At 36.6% G+C, this 24,363-nt stretch overlaps 1 protein-coding gene across 1 annotated transcript; it reads left to right on the top strand.

The window, feature by feature from the left end:
• The first annotated feature begins 22,500 nt into the window (after positions 1-22,500).
• Positions 22,501-23,397, top strand: LOC130877934 (vomeronasal type-1 receptor 100-like). Its single transcript, XM_057775616.1, has one exon. The coding sequence runs from the start codon at positions 22,501-22,503 to the stop codon at positions 23,395-23,397; it is 897 nt and encodes a 298-aa protein (XP_057631599.1).
• Positions 23,398-24,363: the final 966 nt, after the last annotated feature.

Raw genomic sequence — 24,363 nt, forward strand, 5'->3', positions numbered from 1 at the left:
ATAAGGTCAAATGTGATTATCTCATTTTCTTTTTGTGCTGGGAAATGCTCTGGGAATAGAGCAGATGAACAGTGAATATTTGTGTATGGATTCAATAGAAGTGTGGTTGCAGTTTGGAATTTCCTTCCAAACAGAGCCTACACGGTGGTGAGGAAATGGAAAAGGTTTGTTGGAATATGGGTAGTAACTAGGGAAAAAGATTTCTAATCAGTTTTTTTTAAACTTCAGAACAAAAATTAGATTATTTTTTAAAGAATCTCTGAAGGACTTTTAGTATAAAGCAAAAGAAAACTTGAAAATTTTTCTCTTCAGCTGGGCCAGACATTGTGTGTGAAGAGAACAGGTGGACGAGAGTAAACACTTGGTGAGTATTTCTTAATGTATGAATGACTATTTCACAAGATCACTGTTTTTATAGTTTTTCAAAGCTTCACATCAAGCATTCTGACCTGAAAACTTCAGGTTTCACACCTGAGCTCCACGAGTCTCTCAGTAGATCTCCCTGGTGTTTACCTGCGAGTAGGATATGGAGCTTCCTTCTAGCCATGACAGAACCACACTTGGTAATTGCTCTAGGAGGCAAAATACTAGTGGTAATGGGGAGTTTTCCGCTGTAGACAGACCTTTGAAGAACATATTTCTTTTCTATTTCTGTGTTTTGAGAACTGAGAAAGATTGAGGCAAGCAGAAAGCTGCTCCATCTATGTGTCACCAATGGTAATGTATAGTGGTATAATATTTGTGTTTTAATAAATAATTCTTGCCTGAAGATTAGAGGACAAAGCAGCCACACTAATCAGCCACAGTGGTGGCATACACCTTTAATCCCAGCACCCATACTAGTTAGCCATAGAGGCTGGGTGCTGGTGATGCACACCTTTAATCCCAACACTAGAGAGGAATATACGATGGGAAGAGACAGGTCTCAGGCCCAGTCCCAGTCTGAGGATTCAGGAAGGCAGGGTCACTCATTTCGATCTGAGGTAGAGTAGAGGTAAGAGCTAGTGACAGTCACTTTGCTTTTCTGATCTTCATCTTGAACCCCAATATCTGTTTCTGGATTTTTATTGTTTGTGGTACACTGGAACCCAATATTTGGGGTACAAATTCACAAAATGTCATCTGCCTGTGACTTTACATAGGCCATAGCTACTCACAGCTAGAATCACTGCCCTACCGGCTAAATTTGTCTTTCTTATCTCTTGGCAGTCTCTCCTTGGACCCCTTTCTTGGGCTGCTACCAAACTAGGTACCTGCATTGAAATCCAGTCAGGCTTTTACTGTTCTATGCAGCAGCAATAAACTTCACATTTTCATCAACATTGGTGGCAGACTTGGTAAGAAAATTGGGAGGAATTAAAGTGTTTTTCCCCACATTAAAAAATGGGAAACATTATTACAATGGAGGGATTTGGGTCTCTATATGAAAATACCCTTTACAGTTTGAAAATGGAGTGACAAAATGAGAGGATAACTAATTGAGATGGTATTCATGTAATCTCAATTGTAAACATCACTTTTATCATTTTTGTTGTATCACTAAAATAGTTGGTTGATCTGAGTGCTAACATATAACCTTGGAAAAACTTAATGAAACAGATCCCAAAGATATTCAAATCCAGACAGAGGAATTTAAGGGAGAAACAATTTCCAATTGTATTATAAAAATGGAGAGGAACAGGCTAAGGTTTTCAGATAACTAACTTTAACATCTTCAGTAACCTTACAGGAATTGCCAAATGATCGAGTAAGAGCTGAATGGACTCCTGTGCCAATGTTAGATCTAAGGAGATTCGAGGAAGCAATAGTCTAATATGGCATGCAAATGTTAAACTCCTGGTCAGTTTGTAATAGAATTATCCCTAAAGAATGGATAGACTTGGTTAAAGCTGTTTTAGGGCCTGGTCCACAATTATAATGTAGTACCTGGTTCAGAGAAAAAGACCATTGAACAATTGAGTATAGCCAGAAATATGGAAATCTCCCAAGATCAACTTCTTGGAGAAGGAGATTATGCTACTGTAGAAAGGCAATCCCTATGTGATGGTCACATCCTGGCTTTATGCTGAGCAGCAACTTTGAATACTTGGGGACAAAATTGAAGAATTAGGAAAAGAGATTGAATTATTTACTAAAATGATTCAATACAGGTCCCAAAAGAAACCTTCACAGATTTCTTACAAAGATTTGCTTCAGCACTAAAGAGAATGATATTAAACTCAGAAGTTAGACAAATAATAATTGACTTTCTGGCTTTTGAAAATGTTAATTCTCAATACAAAAGGAGAATTAGGCCATTAAGAGAAGTTCAGCACCTTGGAGGATTGGATCCAAGATACAATCAACATTGAATCTTATGACTGTGATAACACTTGTATAGGAGAAGTGATTTCCATAAGATTGAGGAAATATCTAAATATCAAGTATTTTGATTGTGGCAATCAAAGTCACCTTTAAAGGGTTTATAAACAGGATGTTCCTAAAACAATGTTTTTTTTTTTCCCTAAGAATAATCCAAACAGAATCCCCCTCCCTTCTGGATTATTCAGAAAGTGTGGCAAATGAAGGCATTGGACTACTGAATGTAGATCAACAAGAAATATTCAAGATAACCCTTTGCCATAGGGAAACTCCTTGGGGGGGGGGCTTTTCACAGGTCCCTATGCTAACTATGGTTCAGCTATTTCTTGCCATTTATAAACTCCTTCCCAGGGCAATTAAAAAACCTAATGCCTATTGTAAAAAACCATACTGCTCTGGTAATAGAATAGCTATAGAAGAGAGAACAAGAAAATTCAGGAGAAACCAGAAAGCGAGCATTTTGGCAAACTTCTATAAATGAACCAAGACCAAAATTAAAAATACAAATAAATGGCATTGTCATCGAAGGTCTGGTAGGCACAGGAACTGATGTAACAATAATTTCATCAGAATCTTGGTGTCCAAATTGGTCTCTTCAGGACATAAATGTTCAGCTTTTAGGGATTGGAACTTTGTCGCAGGCAAAGCAGTACATAAGATGTGTTGAATATATAAGGCCAGAAGGACAGAGGATAATTAAAGCTATAGTGGCTAAAGTAGCAATGAATTTGTAGGAATGTGATTTGTTACAACATAGGAATATTCAGATTAACATTCCCCAAATCTTAGAAACAAACCATATATTTCTGGAAAAAATAATAAAAGGTATTATACAGAAAAGTCACTGACCATTCAGGTTGTACAAGAACAGGGCACAACAGCTGCTGGTTTGGTGCGGGACAATTCTATATTCTGTCACTTATATTTTAAATAAACGCCGATTGGCCAATAGCCAGGCAGGAAGTATAGGTGGGAAAACCAGACAGGAAGTAGAGGTAAGGCAATGAGAACAGGAGTATTCTGGGAAGAAGAAAGCTCTTTCTGCATTCCTGCCCAGATCACCAAAGAAGCAGGATGTGAGCTGCCCTGCCGAAAAAGGTACTAAGCCATGTGGCTAACATAGATAGGAATAATGGGTTAATATAAGTTATAAGAGCTAACACGAAGCCTGAGCTAATGGGTCAATCAGTTTATGATTAATGTAGACTTCTGTGTGTTTTCTTTGGGATCTAAAGACTGTGGGAACTGGGCAGGACAGAAACCCCAACAAGGTGTTCCTCATGTTACACTAATCTTTCAAATGCACCAACAGCCCTACCTTTAAAATGGTTGACAGGCCAGCCTGTATGGGTTGTGCAATGGCCTTAAACAATAAACTACAGGTTTTACAACAACTGGTACAGGGGCAACTAAATTCTCAGCATATTTAAGAATCAATTAGCCCTTGGAATTCTCCTGTATTTGTTAAAAAGAAATCTGGAAAATGGAGAATAGTAACAAATCTAATAGCTGTTGATAAGGTGATTCAGCCAATGGGATCTCTACAGTCTGGAAGTCCTTTGCCCTCTCTATTGCCTAAAGGATGGCCTCTTATACTTATTGATTTAAAATATTGTTTCTTCACTATACTTTTACAAGGGAAAAGACAGGGAAAACTTTGCCTTCACAGTGTCTACTTATAATTCTCAGCTTGCTAAGAGATATCAATGGAAGGTTCTCCCATAGGGAATATTAAATAGATTCACCCTTTGCCAATATTTTGTAAGTCAGGCATTGGAAATATAAACAATTTACTGAATCTATAGTTTGCCATTACCTGGATGACATTTTACTGTCTGATTCAAATATGGATACTTTAGAAAAAAATGTTTGAAGAAGTAAAGAAAATTTTAACCTTGTTGGGGCTTACAAATTGCTCCTGAAAAAAACACAAAGAGGAGATTTCATTAATTATTTAGGTTATAAAATAGGTTTACAAAAAATTAAACCCCAAAAGTTGCAAATTAGGAGAGATCAATTGCAGCCTCTTAATGACTTCCAAGGATTTCAGGAGACATTTCCCATCTACAGTGAAGTATTGAGAAAAAACTGATAAACTGATTAATTTAAACAGAACCTTAGATGGTAACAAGGGCATAAATAGTCCCAGAGAATTATCAGCTGAATCTGACAAAGAATTGGCTTTGATTAAAAAGAAGTAACAGAAGGCACATGTGGATTCTGTGGATCTGAATCTTAACTACATTCTGCTCATATTAACCTCCAAACATTCCCATACAGAAATTTTAATGCAGAAGAAATATATTATCTTAGAATGGATCTTTTTACCATGTAAATTGACTAAAAAAAATAAAAACTTATGTGGAAAAACTCTCTGAGTTAATTCTAAATTAAAATAGAGACTTTGTCAATTAACAGGAATAGATTCAGCAGAAATTATAATACCTTTTAATAATGATGAAACTGTCAAATTATCAGCAGAAAGTGAGTCCTGGCAATGGAGCTTGTACTTTTTTGGGGGGAGAAATCAGCAAGAAATATCCCCAAAACAAGAGAATTGAAAGGATAAAGAGAACTAACTAGATCCTTCCTTGCATTGTGTGGGACACATCAATAGCTGGATTCCCTATATCCTATACTGATGCAAATGAATCAGGAAAGGTAGGTTACAAATCAGAATATTTAATTAAAGTGGAACAAAGCCCTTATGATTCTATCCAAAAGTCAGAATTATATGATATTTTCATGTCACTAGGGAATTTAAAGAACCTCTCAACAGAGTTACTGATTTGCAATATGTAGAAAGAGTTGCTTTGCATATCGAAACTTCTGAATTTATACCAAATGACAGTATTGACTTTATTATTTATTCAGTTATAAGCTACAATCAGGAATAGGTATCATTCCATATATATATGAAACACACATTTCTTCCCGTATGGAACTACCAGGTTCTCTAGAACAAGGTAATGCAGAAATTGACTAATTATTAATTGTATGTGCTGAAGGCCTCACAATTTCATAAAAAACATGTCAATAGCAAAGATTTACAAAAGGACTTTTTCATCATGTGGCAATAAGCCAAGGAAATGTAAAGAAATATCTGAATCATGATTAATAAAAACTCAGAGAGAGAAATTGGGTTCAACTTGATGGTCAGATAAAGCAAAGCAGCCAACCACTGGCTCCTTCCTTGACCTCAGTCCAAAATGGCAATCCTGTCTCCAGAAATCTCAGAATGAGAGTGAGAGTGAGAGCTGTCTTTTCTTGTTTTCTAATTCTCTCTAGGGCTGGGGTTAAAGGCATGCACCTTCCAGTTTCTATGGCAGACTAATGTGGCTACTAAGATTAAAGGTGTGTGTTCTTGCATCCTCTTTGGTAAGGCTGGCCAGTGTGGCTGTTTTACTCTTTGAACTTCAGGCAAAGTTTTATTTATTAAAATATAAATGAAATATACTATAAATGTCAAACATGTTCTTTATACAACCAAACAGAACTACCTGTAGGAAATAATCCAAAGAGTACTCAAAACAATGACAGTGCTGGAGAAATCATAATTCCAGTTTTTAAGACATATTCCAGAAACCTAGTAATAAAAACAAGATGGTATTGGCACTAAAACAGACACACAGACTAATAGAACAAAAGTAAAGACTCACACATGAGTACGTGGAACTTCAGCAACTTAATATTTGACAAAATTGCTAAAACATGCTCTGGAACAAAAGAAATTATCTTCAACAAATGGTTTTGGGAAAACTGGATGTCCATTTGCAAAAGAATGAAAATACACATGTATTTATTGTCTTGCACAAAATTAATTCCAAGTAGATTAAAGACCTAAACTTGAATCTCTGAAAATGCATGACTGAAACATTTGTGGTACCCTACATGATATGGGTATAGGAAAGGACTTTGTGAATAGAACTCCTTTTTCCCCAACAAGAAAGGCAACCAACTGACAAGTGGGACTTCATTTTGTAGAATTTGGAAGACTAAAATATTTACACTATCCCATTGATACCTATTCAAGTTTTCAATAGGCAACTGTTTTGAGTTTGGAAATGCTGATTCAACAATTACACATTTGCTAGAAGTTATGGCCATCATAGATATACCTATACAAATAAAGACAGACAATGCTTCAGCCTATGTCTCTAAGAAAATGAAACAGTTTTTGCTGATTATAATATAAAGTATATTATAGGTATAGCACACAATCCTGTAGGGCACATAATTACAGAAAGATCAAATCAAACTCTGGCACGGGACAATTGTATTCTGTCAATTATGTTTTAAGTAAATGCTGATTGGTCAGTGGTCAAGCAGGAAGTAGAGGCAGGACAACCAGACAGGAAGTAGAGGCGGGGCAATGAGAACAGGAGTATTCTGGGAAGAAGGAAGCTCTTCCTGCAGTCCTTCTCAGACCACCAAAGAAGCAGGATGTGACCTGCCCTGCCAAAAAAGGTACTGAACTATGGATTAATATAAGTTATAAGAGTTAATATGAAACCTGAGCTAATGGGCCAATCAGTTTATACCTAATGTAGACTCTGTGTAATTTTCTATGGGGGCTTACCAGCTGTGGGAACTGGGCAGGACATAAACCCCAACAAGCTGGCCCTCGTGTTACAAAACTCTAAAGGATATGTTAAATAAACAGAAAAAGATGATGAAAACTCCCAGAAAAAGATTGCATAATGCTTTATTAACTTGAGACAATTCCTTCACTTTTCCATTATGCAGAGACTAAACAAATGATACAACTACCTCTCCCAGGACTTGGCAATTAACCTATTTTTTTTTCTTTTCAGGATCCCCTAAAGATACTATTGCCCTCAGACAATAAGAAATAATTTTAAGGACATGAGGCCCACATTTCCAAGAGGTGAAGTGGGTGTTTTTCTAGTTTTTTACTGGGTTATAGAATTTGTTTAGGGCGACTGGTTATGAGTTGCTATTGGCAAATGGTCAGGCAAAAAAATTAATCAAAGGAAATTAGATTCAAGGTTCTTGAATCAACAATAAAGTCATTTACATTTCAATAATAACTTTAAATGTTAATGATCTCAGTCCTATAATCAAAAGATATAGACAGATTGAATGGCTCAAGAAGCAAAATCCATCTATCTGCTTCCAAAAAGAAACACATCTTAGTTTTAAAGATAAGAACCACCTTAGAGTAAAAGGGTGGACTAAAGTACTTCAATCAAAAGAGTCCAGGAATCAATCTGGTGTCATTATTCTAACATCTGACAAAATAGACTTTGACTAAAACTAATTGGAAGAGATAAAGTACACTTCAATATAATGAAGAGAACAGTTAACCAAGGAGAAATTACTAACCTAAAAAACAACAATCTATTAAAAGTAGGTGATTTTAACACCCTATCTTGGACAGAAATAAACAGAAAAACATCAGAATTAACCAACATCATACATCAAAAGGACTTAACAACTTGGGAGGTCGAAGTAGGTGTATCTCTGTGAGTTAGAGACTAGCCTGGCCTACAAAGTGAGTACCAGGAAACCCTCGAAAGCTACACAGAAAAAAAAAACCTGTCTCAAAAAAAAAAAAAAAAAGAAAAGAAAAGAAAAAAGGAAGAAGAAGAAAAAATAAAATGAAAGAGAAAAAGAAAAAAAAGAAAAGTTTCTTTGGTTGTTCAGAAGATCTTTATTTTCATGAAGTCCCACTTGTCAGTCTTATTGGGGAAAAAGGAGTCCTATTCACAAAGTCCTTTCCTATACCCATATCATGTAGGGTACCACAAATGTTTCAGTCAAGCATTTTCAGAAATTCAAGTTTAGGTCTTTAATCTACTTGGAATTAATTTTGTGCAAGACAATAAATACATGTGTATTTTCATTCTTTTGCAAATGGACATCTAGTTTTCCCAAAACCATTTGTTGAAGATAATTTCTTTTGTTCCAGAGCATGTTTTGGCAATTTTGTCAAATATTAAGTAGCTGAAGTTCCATGTACTCATGTGTGAGTCTTTACTTTTGTTCTGTTAGTCTGTGTGTCTGTTTTGGTGCCAGTACCATCTTGTTTTTATTACTAGGTTTCTGGAATATGTCTTAAAAACTGGAATTATGATTTCTCCAGCACTGTCTTTTTTGCTTAGGATTGTTTGGTTACTCAGGTTCTTTTGTAGTTCCATAAAAAAATTTAGGATGGTTTTTCTATTTCTGTATAGAGTAAGATAGAAATTTTGATTGGTATAGTATTGACTTTTTGGCAGAAAGATCATTTTCACAGTGTTAATTCTAGCAATCCATGAGCATGAGCTGTCTTTCATTTTTCTAGTGTCTTTCTCTGTATCTTTCTTTTGAGGGTTAAAGTTTTCATTATAGATGTCATTTGCTTCCATGTTAGGTTTATTCCACATATTTTCATTCCTTTGAAGTTATTGCAAATGTCAGTGTGATTATTTAATCTCCTCTATATATTTTATTCTTGGTATATTAAAAAACTATTGATTTTTGCATGTTGATTCTGTTTGCTGCCTCAGTGCTGAATTTGTTTATTGTTTCTAGAAAATTTCTGAGAAATTGGGGGATCTTTAATGTATAACAATGTCATCTGCAAGTAGGGAGAATTTGACTTCTCCTTTCCCTTCTTGTATCCCTTTAATTTCCTTTTCTTTCCTTATTATTTCAGCTTATCCTTAGAGCACAGTGCTGAAAAGGAGTGGAGATAATGGGTATCCCTGTCTTGTATGTGGCTTTGGTAGAATTGCTTCAAGATTTTCTGTGTTTAGAGCCATGTTAGCTGTGGGTTTCTTTTGTCTTTAAGTCCATTTATGTGGCTTACTACATTTATATCCTTGTATATGTAGAACCATCTCTGTATTTTAGGGATAAAGCCAGCTTTTTCATTGTGTATACTTTTTTTGATGTCTGTATTTTGTTTGCAAGTGTTTTATTGAACCTTTTTGAGTCTATGTTCATCAAGATTATTGACCAGTAATTTCCCTTTTTCTGTTTTATCATTACCTTGTATTGGTATTAATATGGACCTTGTAGAAGTAGTTTGGAAATATTTTTATTTATCTTTCATCTCTCTCTCTTTCTTCTCTCTCTATTTCTCCCCACTTTCTCTCCATTCCTTCCTCCATTTTTCTCTCTCTTTCTTTTTCTTTCTTTGAGAAGGACTGGCTATTGATCTTTGAAAGTCTGTTTGAATTCTTCTGTGAAAGAAGAATTGTTTGTTGTTTTGTTTTAGCTGAAAGGCTTTTAATTACTATTTCAATCTCATCTTTTTTATGGATTGTTTTGTTAGGTTGTTGATTTCTTGTTCTAATTTTGATTGTTTGGCTGAATTGAAAAAAAGAACCATAGATATCTGTTTAATAGTGAACAGGTTTAAAAATATCCTCTTATAATATTCTGAGTTTCTTTATGTCTTTTGTAATGTTTCCCTGTTCATTTCTGAGTTTGTTTATTTGGGTACCTCATTATTTCTTTTACTTAGTTGGGGCAAAGTTCTTTCAATTTTGCCTGAGGCAATTTATTTTTAAATTATCATTGAAACATGGTGTTAGTTCTGGCGATCATGTTAGTGATATTTGGTGTTTTTCTTCTTAGTGGTACTTTGTGTTTTAATGATTATGACTCATATTTCTTTCCGTAGTCTCTCTGCTATCCTTATTCCTCTATTTAACCTGAAATAATAATGCTTCTTATATTTTCCTTAGATTTGGTTTATTAGAAATAAATTTTAGAGGTTGTTTATGTTATATAAAAATATTCTTTCTCCTTAAGTAATATCTGTAATTTTGCTGGATATATTGTTTTAGGTTAACTGTCATAGTCCTTTAGGACTTAAAACATACTGCCCCAGGCTCTTCTGTCTTTGAATATTTCCATTGAGAAATCACCTGTTATTTTTATGGATTATCCTTTATTTGTGAATTGCAGTTTTTCTCTTGAAGCTTTCAATATACTTTTGTTTTTTGTTTTATATACTTAGTTTTCTAATTATGAGATGCCATGGAGATTTTCTTTTCTAGTTTTGTCTATTTGTGCTCTGGGTACTTTTTGTATTTGTATGAGTGCATATTTTCTTAGTTTAGGACTTGTTTTGTTCTATGGCCTTATTGAATAGCAGGTCTATGTTATTGTGGTGGTATGAATAGGAATGGCCCCCAGAGATTCATGTGTTTCAATTATTGGTCCATTAGGAGGGATGGCCTTGCTGGAGTACGTGAGGCCTTGTTGAAGGAAGTGTGTCACTGTGGAGATGGACTTTGAGGTCTTATATGCTTAAGCTAGGCCTAATATTGCAGTCTCCTTCCGCTGCCATCACATCAAGATGTAGAACTCTTAAGTCTTCTTCAGCACCATGTCTGCCTGCACACACTCATGTTCCATCATGATGATTGGCTAAACCTCTGAAATGTTTTTCTTTGTAAGAGTTGCCGTGTACATGGGTTTTTTTCACAGCAGCAGAAAGAAACCCTAAAATAACCATTGCCTTTGGATTCTTCTCCTCATCTGTATCTTTAATTTCAAGTTTTGGGTTTATCATGGCATTTCATATTTTTTGCATGTTCTTTTTCTGTGTTTTTTTCTATATTTGATCTAGAGCTTTTATTTTATCTTTGGGACCTGTTATTCTGTCTTCTTAGTGATCCATTCCACTCATAAAGCTTTCCTTTGAGTTTTTCAGCTGGGCTAAGTGTTTTCAATTTCTTTTTCATTTCAGTTTGAGTCCCCTTCAATGGCTCTATATTCTGGTTGAGATCTGTTTTCAATTGTTTTATTATCTTCAATCTTTCTATCAGGCTTAAATTTGTGTTCCTTTGGGTATTACTCAGGCATTTATTCTCTGTATGTTTTTTAGCTTTCATTTCATTGAGCTGTTTCTTTGTGCCTCCTTGAATTCTTTGAGGAGGTTTATGATTATTCTTTTAAATCTTGTGTCTTGGGTTTATTTAGGTAATTGGCAAATATTTCTCAGTACTGGTGGGTTTTAGAGAGAAGATAGTGGCTTGTGCTTGTGTTGTTCATATTCTTGGTATTTCTGAGATGAGATCTTGGCACGTGAACTTCCATTCTTAGTTTTGAGTTTGTTATGGAAGGAGCAGGTTGGGGGAGAAGAGAAGATAAGGTGTGAGATGTGTCTAGGAATTGGAAATGGCTTGGGAGGAATGAAGTCAGATGGACAGAGGGGACTTAGCTGGTAAACAGGGTGTGCTTTTTGTTCCAAGATGTAAGTATGAGCTTAGAAAGTCATCATAGTTACTTTTCAGTTGCTGTGAAGAGATACCATGACCAAGGCAACTCATAAAGGAAGCATTGAACTAAAAGCTTGCTTACATTTTCATCTGTGATCATCATGGAGCATTGTTGGTCAGTAAGCATGCATACCACCAGAGCAGTAGATGAGAACTCATATCTGACGCAAAAGTTGAAGGCATAGAGAGAGATACTGAGTTTGGGTTGTACTTTTGAGACATCAAAGTCTATCCTCAGTGACATACCTCCTCCAACAAGACCATATCTACTACAAGTAGGCCATACTTCTTAATTCTTACAGATACAAACTGGAAACCAAGCATTCAAACATATAAGCTTATGGCAGACATTCTCATTCAAACACCACATTCCACTCCCTAAACCCATATACTTTTCTTTCTTGGATTGGTTCCACACCCTGTCTATAGCTCTCATTGGCAGGTATCCCATAAGTCTGGCATCCATCTCCATCATCTTGGGGGTCTCTAACACAATCCAGTTTATACCTCCATAGATTCACACAATGGTCTCTCCTGGTCTCCATGTAGTGACTTCCCTATGACACCAGACTTTCCTTAACAGTAGAGAAAAATTCCACAATTCCTTTCCAGTATTGTTTTTGACTCAATCCATAGTCAGGTGGTCAAGGTCATTTTTGTTGTTTAGGCTTAAAAATATCCCTCAGGCCTTTTCATTTCAATGGTTTCAGGATTAACTGGCTGGGGTCTTGCCACTCTGTAGTATGATTAATAAAAATCCAGAGAAAGATATTGAGGTTCAACCTGAAGATCAGAAAAGCAAAACCACTGGCTCTTACCTGTACCTCAGTCTGAAATGGGGATCAATCCCATATCCTGGAATCTCAGAATGAGACTGTGTGTGAGAACTGTCTTCTGCAGTTTTTATATTCTTCTCTAGGGCTGGTATAAAGGTGTGCACCACTACTGGCTTGTTTCTATGGCAAACTAGTTTGGCTATTCAGATTAAAATGTGTGTCATCACTGCCTGGTCTGTATGGCTGACCAGTGGGGCTGTTTTACTCTATGATCTTCAGGCAGGCTTTATTTATTAAAATACAAATGAATATCATCACACCACTCTCTTTATTCCATTTAGCATTAGGCCTTTCATTAAATGTTTCCTGAAGACTTCATTCCAATCTTATAATTCATGGTTCTCCTTTTCTCATCAAACTGTACATTTTATATTTATCTGTCCTGTTTGCTCCTCTTCAATGTATATCATCATAACAGTTGTCACTTTTAACTACCTGATACAGTCAATCCTAGGATGTCTTGAAATCTCCTGTGCCAAAGACATTAATCCTAAAATTCTCCACTTTAGCCTCAGGCAGAATCTCAGGACAAGGCAGAAACTATATTCTTCACCAAAATATCACAAGAATGGTCCCTTGCTCGCAGGTGTCCAGGGAGATGTCCCCAGCTAGTACCTTGGGCAACTGAGGAAAGGGAACCTGAAATGACCCTATCCTATACTGATGAATATCTTGCATATCACCTTAGAACCTTCATCTGGCAATGGATCGAGATAGAGACAGAGACCCAAATTGGAGCAACGAACTGAGCTCTTAAGGTCCAAATGAGGAGCAGAAGGAGGGAGAACATGAGCAAGGAAGTTAGGACCACGAGAGGTGCACCCACCCACTGTGACAGTGGAACTGATCAATTGGGAGCTCACCAAGGCCAGCTGGACAGGGACTGAATAAGCATGGGATGAAACCGAACTCTCTGAACATGGTGGACAATGAAGGCTGATGAGAAGCCAAGGACAATGGCACTAGGTTTCGATCCTAATACATGAACTGGCTTTATGGGAGCCTAGCCTGTTTGGATGCTCACCTTCCTGGACCTAGATAGAAGTGGGAGGACCTTGGACTTCCCGCAGGGTAGGGAATTTGGACTGCTCTTCAGTCTGGAGAGGGAGGGGGAATGGAGTGAGGGGAGGAGGAGTGGGGGGAAGGGGCGATGTGTGGGAGGAGGGGGAGGGAAATGGGAAACGGGGAGGAGGCGGAATCTTAATTAAAAAGGAATAAAATAAAGAGAGAGAGAGAGAGAGAGAGAGAGAGAGAGAGAGAGAGAGAGAGAAAAGAATGGTCCCTAGGCTATTTGATAATATTTATCCCCCTTTGAAACCTCTGAGACTGGAGCCTCCATTGTCCAAATTTCTTTCTGCACTATTGGATTCTGTGTTCTTAAAAGGATGGCCCACTAAGGTCTACTTAAAGTTTTAATTGTTTCTCTAAACCAAACTCTCAAGGTTTTCCATATTTCTCCAATTATTTCTCCAATAATTGCTCTGAGTGGAAATCCTGGATATGATATTGTAGAGTGCTGGGGCTGGGCAGGAAGATTGATAAGGTAAGCTCTGGTCCAAGCCTAGAGCTTCTTTGCAGTAAGGGCAGGGAACCAGACTAGGCTGATTCACTGGTTATAGGATCCAGTCTAAATTTGTTAGGTTATAGAAAGGGTGTGGATAAGGAGGTTTGGGTGCTCATCAAGATATACCCTGGTGAAGGATATGGGAACTCTGGATATGGGGTGGGGAAGTAGGGGTGACACAGAGGATTCCCAAGGTAGTTGCAGGTAGGTAGGTTATGGAGGAATCCTTTTTTTGGGTGTAGGTGGAGGTCTCATATTTTTCAATTTAGTGGAATATGTATTTTAAAGGTATTTCTTTATGCTTTTCTAAATTCCATTAATATCTGTTGTAGTGACTCCATTTTCATCTCTAATTTCCTTAATTTGGGGCTTATGTTTATTTAAGTTTGGCTAAGGGCTTTTTAGTCTTGATTATCTTTTCAAAGCACCAACACTCTGTTCATTGATTCTTCCAACTTCTCCAGAGTCCCCCCTCATCTGCACAGAAATTTCTGTACTTTTCTAGAATAAATTTTGTAAATACAGAACTCATGAAAAAATTTAAATAAAAAATTATTGATTTCTGCCATAATGTTAATCATGTCTTTTGTTGTGTAGTATTTGTTTACACTGTAAAAATGTGTCTTTGCCTTAGGCACCTTCTGATTGCTATAAAGAGGAGCTAAATGGACAAAAACTAGACAGGAGAGAATAGGTGGGACTTCCAGGCATAGAAAAATGAGGAGGATTTTGCAACTTTGTCAGTAGGCTTGGAGAAAGTTGGATGTGCCATATTGAGGATAGGTAAAAAATCCATGTGGCAGCACATAGATGATCAAAAGTAGGGTAATTTGAGTTATAAGAGGTGGGTGAGGATAAGCCCAATTTAAGGTCAATTTTTCACAATTAATAAGAAGTCTCCATGTCATTATTTGGGGGCTAGCGATCCAAAAATAATCCAACAAGGAAGTTTGCTATAGTCTTTCCCTTTCCTCAGCCTCTCCCTACTTTGTTCTGAGAACAGGTAGCCTATTAGAAGACATGTAAGTTTTAAAATAAATATCACAGTATTTTTTCTGTTTATTTATTTACTGAGTGTGCACATTGATGCCATACTGTGTATGTGGATGTCAGAGATCCACTTGTGGAAGTTCTCTCCTACTACCATTTGGGTCCTTGGGATTAAATACCAGTGATGAGATTTGGTGGAAGATGCCTCTACCCACAAATCCATCTTGTTCACCCCAATGTCACCATTTAAAAATCAGATGGATTTGGATAAATAGAATAACCAAGGTGACAGTAATAACTCGGGCTGACATATACTTCATGATAAATTATAAGAAGGGGTCATTGTCACGGCCCCCTCGTCCAGCAAGGAAGACGCGCAACACTGGAGCTCTTCTTGCTAAGCAGTTTTATTCAGGACCGTTTTACAATTATCTCTCACTCACTCACTCACTCACTCACTCACTCACTCACTCACTCACTCACTCTCACACTCTCACACTCTCACTCTCTCCCTCTCTTTTCCTCTCTCCTCGGGCAAAACCTCCCAGCCCTTAAGTAGGCATGGGCAACCAACCCCGGGTTGCCAGGTGGGCACTGCCCATAGGTCCACGCATACGCAAGCAGCTGACAATCATTGCGTGATAATAGCATAAGTCAGGCCTAGTTGATATTAGGAGTTGATTATCACAGAGAGCACTCGCTTTCGGGATCGCGGAGGGCGGGAGCCAGCACCATCAGGTGTGACTCCATGCAGCTCCCTACACATTGCCATCAAGTGTGGCTTCATGCAGCTCGCTACAGGTCATTGACAGCTATGTGTTAAAAACAAGACTCTATTGGTTTCTACTTCTGAGTGTATGATATAAACAATCCTGTGAGTACACTCACTGGATAAGGTTAAGGAGTAGGAATAGAAGAACAGTCCACAACTGGAGCCTGGAGGTTCATGTCTAAACTGTAGAGGAATGAAGTGTTCTGGCAGGGAAATGCAGCATGCTCTCCCACTAGCTTTGAACTGGCCATGGGGCAGACAATTTTGAATTGATGATCTATTTCCAAAGTGTAATACTTTCTAGGCATGCAGTCTATCAGCTGAGCTACATCCATAGCTCCACAGCCTGCTTTTGCTGATAGTACTGTTACATCATCTGATCTCTGTGTTCTCTGTAAGAAAGATTACTTTTTCTAAGTGTGTTTAGAGAAGGTGACAGTTTCTTAATTTTAGTAAAAGTGTTATTACTTTCTAAATGAGTCCCTGAAGGAAGTATAACGATTACCAGGAATGTTTTGGAAACAGGAAGGATACCTTGGGAAAATCTGAAATGGTTGTCTGCTTTTGTTGAAAGCAATGCTACTAATTTTGTTTTGTTCACAAGGCCTGAGCGCAACTAATCTACACAGACAGATATGGCCTGGGGAGAAGAGCTCTCACATGGGAAACCCAGAGCTCAGCTGTTCCTACTGTACTGTTTTCCTGGAATTAGAAAAGTTTACTTTCCCATTCGATGGTTGCACTTTCTAACAACGTCAAGGTCAGAAACTTCCCTTTTTCCAGATGACATGAAAATTATGAGTCTGGAGGGAGATGAGGTGATGACATTTCTTCCTTATAACTGCTTCTTAGAGCCTCATTCTATGTGGTGTTTATCAAAGGCCCAGCTGGGTGAGCGTTTTTCTATTCATTAGGAGTAAGCTCTAAGTAGGTGGTGAAATGAGTTAGGGTTTTCTGCAATAAATGATTAGAGAATTCTCTGCTTAGAATTTTACTTTTGAGCCACACTGTGGTCATAAGCAAGCACAACTGATGCTTGTTGACATAAAAACGTGACTGTAATGATTTATAAAACAATATACTATGATCATTTACTACGATCTCTGAATATAATGTATGTGATGGTAGAAGGGGAATATTGGGAAGAGCACAGGGCCAAGCAGAAGTGTGGATAGAGACAGGAAAGGCTAACAGGGTGAAAGATGACTGAAGGATAGTATATACTGAATGAAAATGTCATGAACCAATCACTTTTTACAATGAATGTATACTAAAAAATATGTAAAAAGTGACCTCAAATGGAATATTTTAAGCAGCATAACTTAGTATAGATTCTCCTGAGTGTATACTCTAATAATTCTAAAAACATGATTCCACCTAGCTAATGGCAGTTGTTTTAGGTTCTCCATCTGTGTAAGAAAACACCTGAAATAACGTAGAGGGTGAAAAACAGAGAACACGCATTAACTGGTTTGCTTGGGTACATTTATAATATTGATACATTTGAATTGTGTTTTGTATTTTCTCATTTTACAAATTTTCTCATATTAACTGACTATATGCATTCTTATGAAACTTAAGCTAGGAATGTAGAAGAAATATTAACTAATTTAGTGTTTATCAGTAATTTTTTATTCCATTAAGTTTGCATAAACTTATGAATTCTTAGAAATGTTTTAAGTCCTACCTAGAGTAAAACATAAGATGTTCTTAACATTGTATAATAAACTTTATAATTTTAATGTAGATTTATTTACTGTACTGCAATGATTCCAATAAAGTATATATTTTTTTCTAGGTATTTCAAAAGTATCTCGAAATCTTACCTTACTCATTTATTAAATCTTTGTAAAGTTATTCTAACAAATATGTAAAACAAGAAATTTCAGTAAGAGTCTCGAGTGTTTTAATTAAAATACATTCATTTTTAATATTTCAAGTTTTCTAAATTGAACTTTGTTCATTGATATTGATATAATATTGAGCAAGTTTTTAATTTGCAGTGAGAAAAGTATTTGCAATTCTCGAATAGTATAAAATAACTAGAGCAAAAATTGCCAATGTCTCCTCTAAAAGGAGGTGTTATGAAACAGACATTCACAAAAGTGCCAAGTTAATTAAGTTTAGCTGCTGAAATCAGACGTCTATTTTATCTTGCTTGAATATCACTTACTAATGTTTATAGGAGACTAAATGGAAGTGAACGCAAATGCGGTGGCACCTGCCTGTGATCACAGCACTTTGAAGGCTAAGGCAGGAGCATTGTGAGTTTGAAGTCAATTTGGCCTACAAAGCGAGACCCTCACTCTCACACACAGAAAATACAACAGAATTAAATTAGAAAATAGATAATGTAGAATTATGAAATCATTATCAATAAAATGAAACAAAATGAAGCCAATAACTGTCATCAAGTTTATGAATACAGAGTAGCAACAACACAAAAACTAATTGTTAGAAATATGAGTTAACATTTGCAAACATTATGGAACTTTCATTTGTTTCGAGAAATTTACTTTAAAAGTCTGCATGGGCGAACTAGGCAGGGCTCACAACTCTGATCAAGTCAACAGAAAACAGAGGATAAATGCCATCTCCATTTTCCTTAAAGTTCATTTTATTTCACGAACATATTTGATACAACTCACAGGTTTTCACTCAAGGGCTGTACAGGTGTTCATGTTAGTACTCCTAGTGCGCACTATGCTATTGCTCTGTTCTTAGTCTCAGTAGTTCAATAATGTCACACACACACACACACATACACACACACACACACATTTTCTGTGAAGATTTTCCTATCTTTCCCAGACTTAAGTTATGGGAGTTGTGATCAATCTCTGGGTCTGACGGCTTCCCCACAGGCTCTGCAGTGACACTGCTGCTGCTGCTCCCTTGCAGGGGACCTGGCTGGTAAGTGTGAGATCGTTATAATCTGTCTATGTTATTGTGCTTCCAGTTACCTGTGCTAAATTCTATTTCCAAAGAATAATTTACATATTTAAATTCTTTAAGAGTATTGGGTAATAGCTAAGAATTAATATCTTAGTAATAAGTAGTCACTATTTGTTCCTGCTGGCATTATGTATTTCATAGAGATCTCCTCATGGAACTTGTTTGGGTGGCTAAGGTCTTTATCTTTCTGAGATTCCCTAAGACTTATTAATGTTGAGGATGGTGGGCAGTGCATCAGCCAAAACCATGTATCTTGTCACCTGAAGTCACAATCACACCATGTTCTCTCTGAGCAGGCACACTGATTTTGTTCATTACTCACTAAATTTGGAAAAACAAAATGAAAGTGATCATTAGAAACATAATATGTTTGTATGTTCATTATATTATTATCTCCTCAAAGCAAAATAAAAAGACCAGAATAATTCATATAACAAGATTGTTCTAAAAATCAAATACTGTTATAACGAAGGGGTAAAGTGATTTTACAAGGAAGAACATGGAATCATGCAAGAAATAACTCTTGATTTCTTTTGTTGCACGTTTCTTCCAACAGCTGCTTTCAGACTGCTTAGTCTTCTGGTCTGGCTTAATTTAACAATGGTGGCTTCCCCACTGTTATGAATATTGATGGGCACACTTTGGGTTTTAGTACTTACAGCTAAGTATTGCAATTTATACTATTGGGAAATCCAGATGCAGCAATAACCAACAGCCACCTTCAGGGTCTGCTCTGAATGTGCTCCAGTGCTTTCCTATCAGCCTGAGCAGCCCCAGTCTTCACACTCCTGCAGACTTTGAGGTGTGTATACAGTGTGTCCTAGAGGGTCCAGATCTCTTTGGCACTGCAGTACTTTGTAGACTCTCTCTCTCTCTCTGGTGTTTTCTTCTATTCTATGGCTTCCTGGTTACATTAACTTAAGATAATACTTTTTGTACTGTTATGGAACTGCCAGAGGCATCAAATAAAAATGTCTAATAAATACTTGGAATTTAAACTAAAATAAACATCTGGAATTGGTGTGCCCACCAGTAACTCCAGCATTCAGGTGGCAGAAGCAAAAGTAACATAAAATTGAGAACATCCTCAGGTTCACAGCAAGGTCAAGGCCAGCATCAGGTGTAGACTAAGGTCCTGTCTTAAAAGCAAGAAGCAACAAACAAAACCTCAGAGCTCAAGGATATGTGTGTCTAATTTTTAGAGAGCTTTTCTAGAAAGTGCAGAATACTCAAAATTGCAAAAATAAAAAAAGCTCCTATAAAACAAATGCCTTTTCTCAGTGAATATATACATTAACACCTCAGTTTGTAGCCATGGTAGCTATGGACTTTTCTTGTTCAGTTTCAGCTCCAGTGAACCCAAGAGAAAGATGCCACTTGATCAACTAGAAGATATGCCATTTTTTTTGTAATGATAAACGTTTACAGACAATGAATATGAAGTAGAGAGGTTGAAGTGCACAGTTTTGGTATAAGAAAGCACTTTTGATTATTTTCTTTTATATTTTTATATTATCATCTTTTATGTGGCTTCTAATACTGTATTAGTAAGTTGTAGATCTATAGCTAACAGTAAATGGTTATAAGTATATGGTTTGATCACTTGCAATTTTAAAGTTGGCATTGGGCTACCATTCTTACAGTTTGGACACCAACACTTGAACGAGATTTTATACTGAAACTTTTATTTATTAAGACTTATTTATTTCATTTTATATACATATGTGTTTTGCCTGCATGCATGTTGTCCATCACTTGGTTGCCTGAGTCAGAAGAAGGCAATGGATCCCCCGGAAGTAGTTACAGATGGTCATTTGCAACCATGTCACAACTGGGACATAGAACATAGGCAACATAGAACAACATGGTGCAGCTACTGTAGATGTATGTTGGATGGAGAAACAGATGCTTGGCTCTTAAAATTGGGATAAATCTATTCATTTACTAGATTAAACTTTTTACATATTCGTGTAAATATAAATCACATGATATATGGTTTCTATATGGCTTCGTATCCATGGGGAGGTTTTATAGTGAGCTCACCAACTAACTTTTGCAATATTTCTATCCATGCCTGCATGCATTAATTTGTGTATGTGGAATAGTAGTGAACTTTAAAATAAAATTGGACACACTTTTTCTTAGAAGATCCTGTGTCAAGGTAATTGTTTTCTATTGCTCTATCACCAAGCCACTTTTAAAGTGCTGAATTATGTTAATTTGATAAAATAATGACACTGGTAACAGGGCCAAATAACTAACATAAATACCAAAGGTAAGACTGTTGATTGAAATTATAGAAACTGCCTGTGTGTTGATGATGAGTGATAACACTGAGGCCCTTGATTTCCACTGCAAGGGAAAGAAACTCTTTTAAAACAGAAATTCCATAACATCATCACTATATGGTCATCTGTGACAAGTTCATGTTTGTCACAATGTGTTGCACATAATGTTTGATAAGTGTGGCATGTTCTCTCTTGTTGGGGGCTCCTAGTTCCACATCTGCAAATGTGAGTATGCAGCCTGTAGTATCTACAGATACTAAGAAAGCAAAATGGGACCATGGCCAGGATTGGGGTGGTGAGAAGGAAGAATGGAGAGGGGACAAGTAATAGAAGGGTAACATCTGATCAAGGAGAGAGGAAAAGGGGGCTCCTTAGAGAGGAGGAGGAGACAAATCCAGAAGAAGGTGGGAGTAAGGTAAAGGGAATAGCAGAATACAATTGATCCGATAAGGGGAATGAAAAAGCAGGTGGGGAGGGTCCTTAGGGAAGGGGAAAGAGGATAAATACAGAAGGAGGATGAAGGTAGGTAAAATAACAATATGAGTGGCTGAAGAAGCTACAAGGAATCTCATCTCACTGTTAATGATTTATCTCTTCCCCAGGCCTCAAAAAAAAAAAAAAAAAAAAAAAGAAAGAAAGAAAAGAAAAAGAAAGAAAGAAGAAAAATAGTGTTTGTCTCGGTAGCTGGGAGTTAGAAACTGAAGTCAAGTTCACAAAATGTTTAAATGAGATTGGAAGTAAACAGAGAGACATGTAGGATCATTTATGAGCATAATGGTTATAAAATTCACAGGGCATGGAAAGTGCACTAATGGTCTCCAGTTGTATCTATGTCTTTAATTTCAGACTTAAGGTTTGTAAGATTTCATAAAAAAGAAATATAAAACCAGGTGAATTGAGATAGACATTTTAATGATTAAAATAGCAGGGTAATCATGCATTTATTATTTTGATTCCATTAGAATTATGAGTCTAAACCTGGGAAGTTGCAAAATAGAGCTTATTAAAGTTATGCATTGCGAGACTAATTCACCTGATTTTTTGGATTTCTTATTTGATTATATCCCAGATTAGAATAATTTTTGTTTAGTTCTACAGGTGGTATTTATACTGAGTTCATCACTATTGTTTAGGTTTCAAGTATAAAATAAGGCAATATAAATCAGTAGGATTGAATTTCTGACACATGAGGTCCAGATGCAAAACAGGAACACAAAGTGTGCATTCTGTATAGGATGTGGCTGACAGTGCATTTATTATGCACAATATGCTATATATACAGAAATCACATGGAGGTTATATAGAAATATAGGCCATATACAGTATGGAACAATAAAAATAAAGTGACAGATAAATCAAGAATAGGTAGGTAAAATAGAATGTTGATATAGACATATTGACCAGTGAATCACAAGTTTGATGTATACTCTATCATTTTTTTAGGTATAAGAAATATATTTCCACTATGCTTTTTGGATGATTACACTTTCTACTTATGTCCTCGTTAAACAGTGTCCTTTACTGCCAAGCTGGACTTGGGGTCCTTGCCAATATGTTTCTCCTTTTCTACACTTTCATAATCCTATGTCACAGACCTAAGCCCATGGACCTGATCTCTTGTCAACTGACCTTCATCCACATAGTGCTGCTCCTCGCTGGAGGAGTTGTTTGGGTTGCAGACATATTTGAGTCACTGAACATTGACAATGACATCAAATGTAAGACAGCGTTTTACATAAGTAGAGTGATGAGAGGCCTCTCCATCTGCATCACCTGCCTCCTGAGTGTGTTCCAGGCTGTCACTATCAGTCCCAGTACCTCTTTCTTGGCGAACTTTAAATTCAAGCTAAAGAAATACATAAGCTATGCTTTCTTCTATATTTGGTCTCTCAATTTGTCATTCAATAGCAACCTGATCATCTATGTCGGTGGTTTTACCAATGTGAGTGAGACCAATCAGATGAAGGTCACTAAATCCTGCTCACTCTTCCCCACGAACTACATCATCAGGGCACTGATTTTAACAGTGACAACTTCTATGGATATATTTCTTGTAGGAGTTATGCTGACCACAAGTGCATACATGGTGATAATCTTGTTCAGACATCAGAGGCAACACAAATATCTTCACAGTCTCAGCCACCAGAGATCATCCCCTGAGAAAAAGGCCACCCAGACCATCTTGCTGCTGGTGACTTTCTTTGTGGTCATGTACTGGGTGGACTTTATCATCTCATCCAGCGCAGTCCTGTTGTGGATGTACAACCCGGTCTTCCTGAGTGTTCAGAAGTTTGTGGTGGATGTCTATCCCACAATTACTCCTTTGGTACAAATCAGTTCTGATAACAGAATAATCAATATACTAAAAAATTTTCGGTCAAAATACCACTAGATTTTTTAAAAAAGGGTATTTTTCTTCTTTAATAAATGTATTTATTTTAATTTATATGAATGTGTGTTGTGCCAGCTTGTGTGCATGTGTGAATTTGTGATTCCCAGCAAGGTCAGAAGAGGTCATTGAACTCCCTGTAACTGGATGTGCAGATGGGTATAGGGAATGATGCTGGTGCAGCACCAATATTTTTTTTCTGAAAAACAGACTTTTCTCTAACTGTTTAATAATCTAACTGTTTAATAGCAAATCAAGATTCTTTATATATTTAAATACAATTTTATGGTATAACACATTTTTGTGACAGTTCTGCTGCCAAGTGATATAGAGTCTTTTAAGTTCATTGCACACCATAAGCTAAAATTTCTACAGAAATTTTCTTATTTTCTTCTTTTTACTTTATATTATAAATGTACCCTTGATGCTGAGACTACTCAAATGAAGCTGCTTGCTGATATTTACTTTTTTCTCTCTCTCTCTCTCTTTTTTTTTTTTTTGGTTTTTCAAGACAGGATTTCTCTGTAGCTTTGGAACTTGTCCTGGAAGTAGCTCTTGTAGACCCGGCAGTCCTTGAACTCATAGAGATCCCCCTGCCTCTGCCCTCCGAGTGCTGGGATTAAAGGCATGTGTCACTATTGCCTGGTGCTAATACTGACTTTTTAAGTTTTTCTTTTGACAATATTTTAATCTACTCTCAGTCATCAATAATTGTTTAAATATCTGATTGTAGTTTTAATTCTGCTTCCTAATTATAGTTTCTCTGAATCAATAAAAATAATGTGGGTTTCAATTCCATTTTTCCCTACAGTTACTTAAACACTCTTACATGAAGTTTTCACGTACCTATGTATTCCCACTTCATTCCATCTATGCTTCCAGAAATATTGTTGGCAGATAGAAATAGTTTATACCTACATACATGCTACACAACTCATCTGTGTATTCATGTGTGTGTGTAGGCACAGA

The sequence above is a fragment of the Chionomys nivalis genome, chromosome 1 (assembly GCF_950005125.1).
Source record: "Chionomys nivalis chromosome 1, mChiNiv1.1, whole genome shotgun sequence".
Taxonomy (NCBI): Eukaryota; Metazoa; Chordata; class Mammalia; order Rodentia; family Cricetidae; genus Chionomys; species Chionomys nivalis.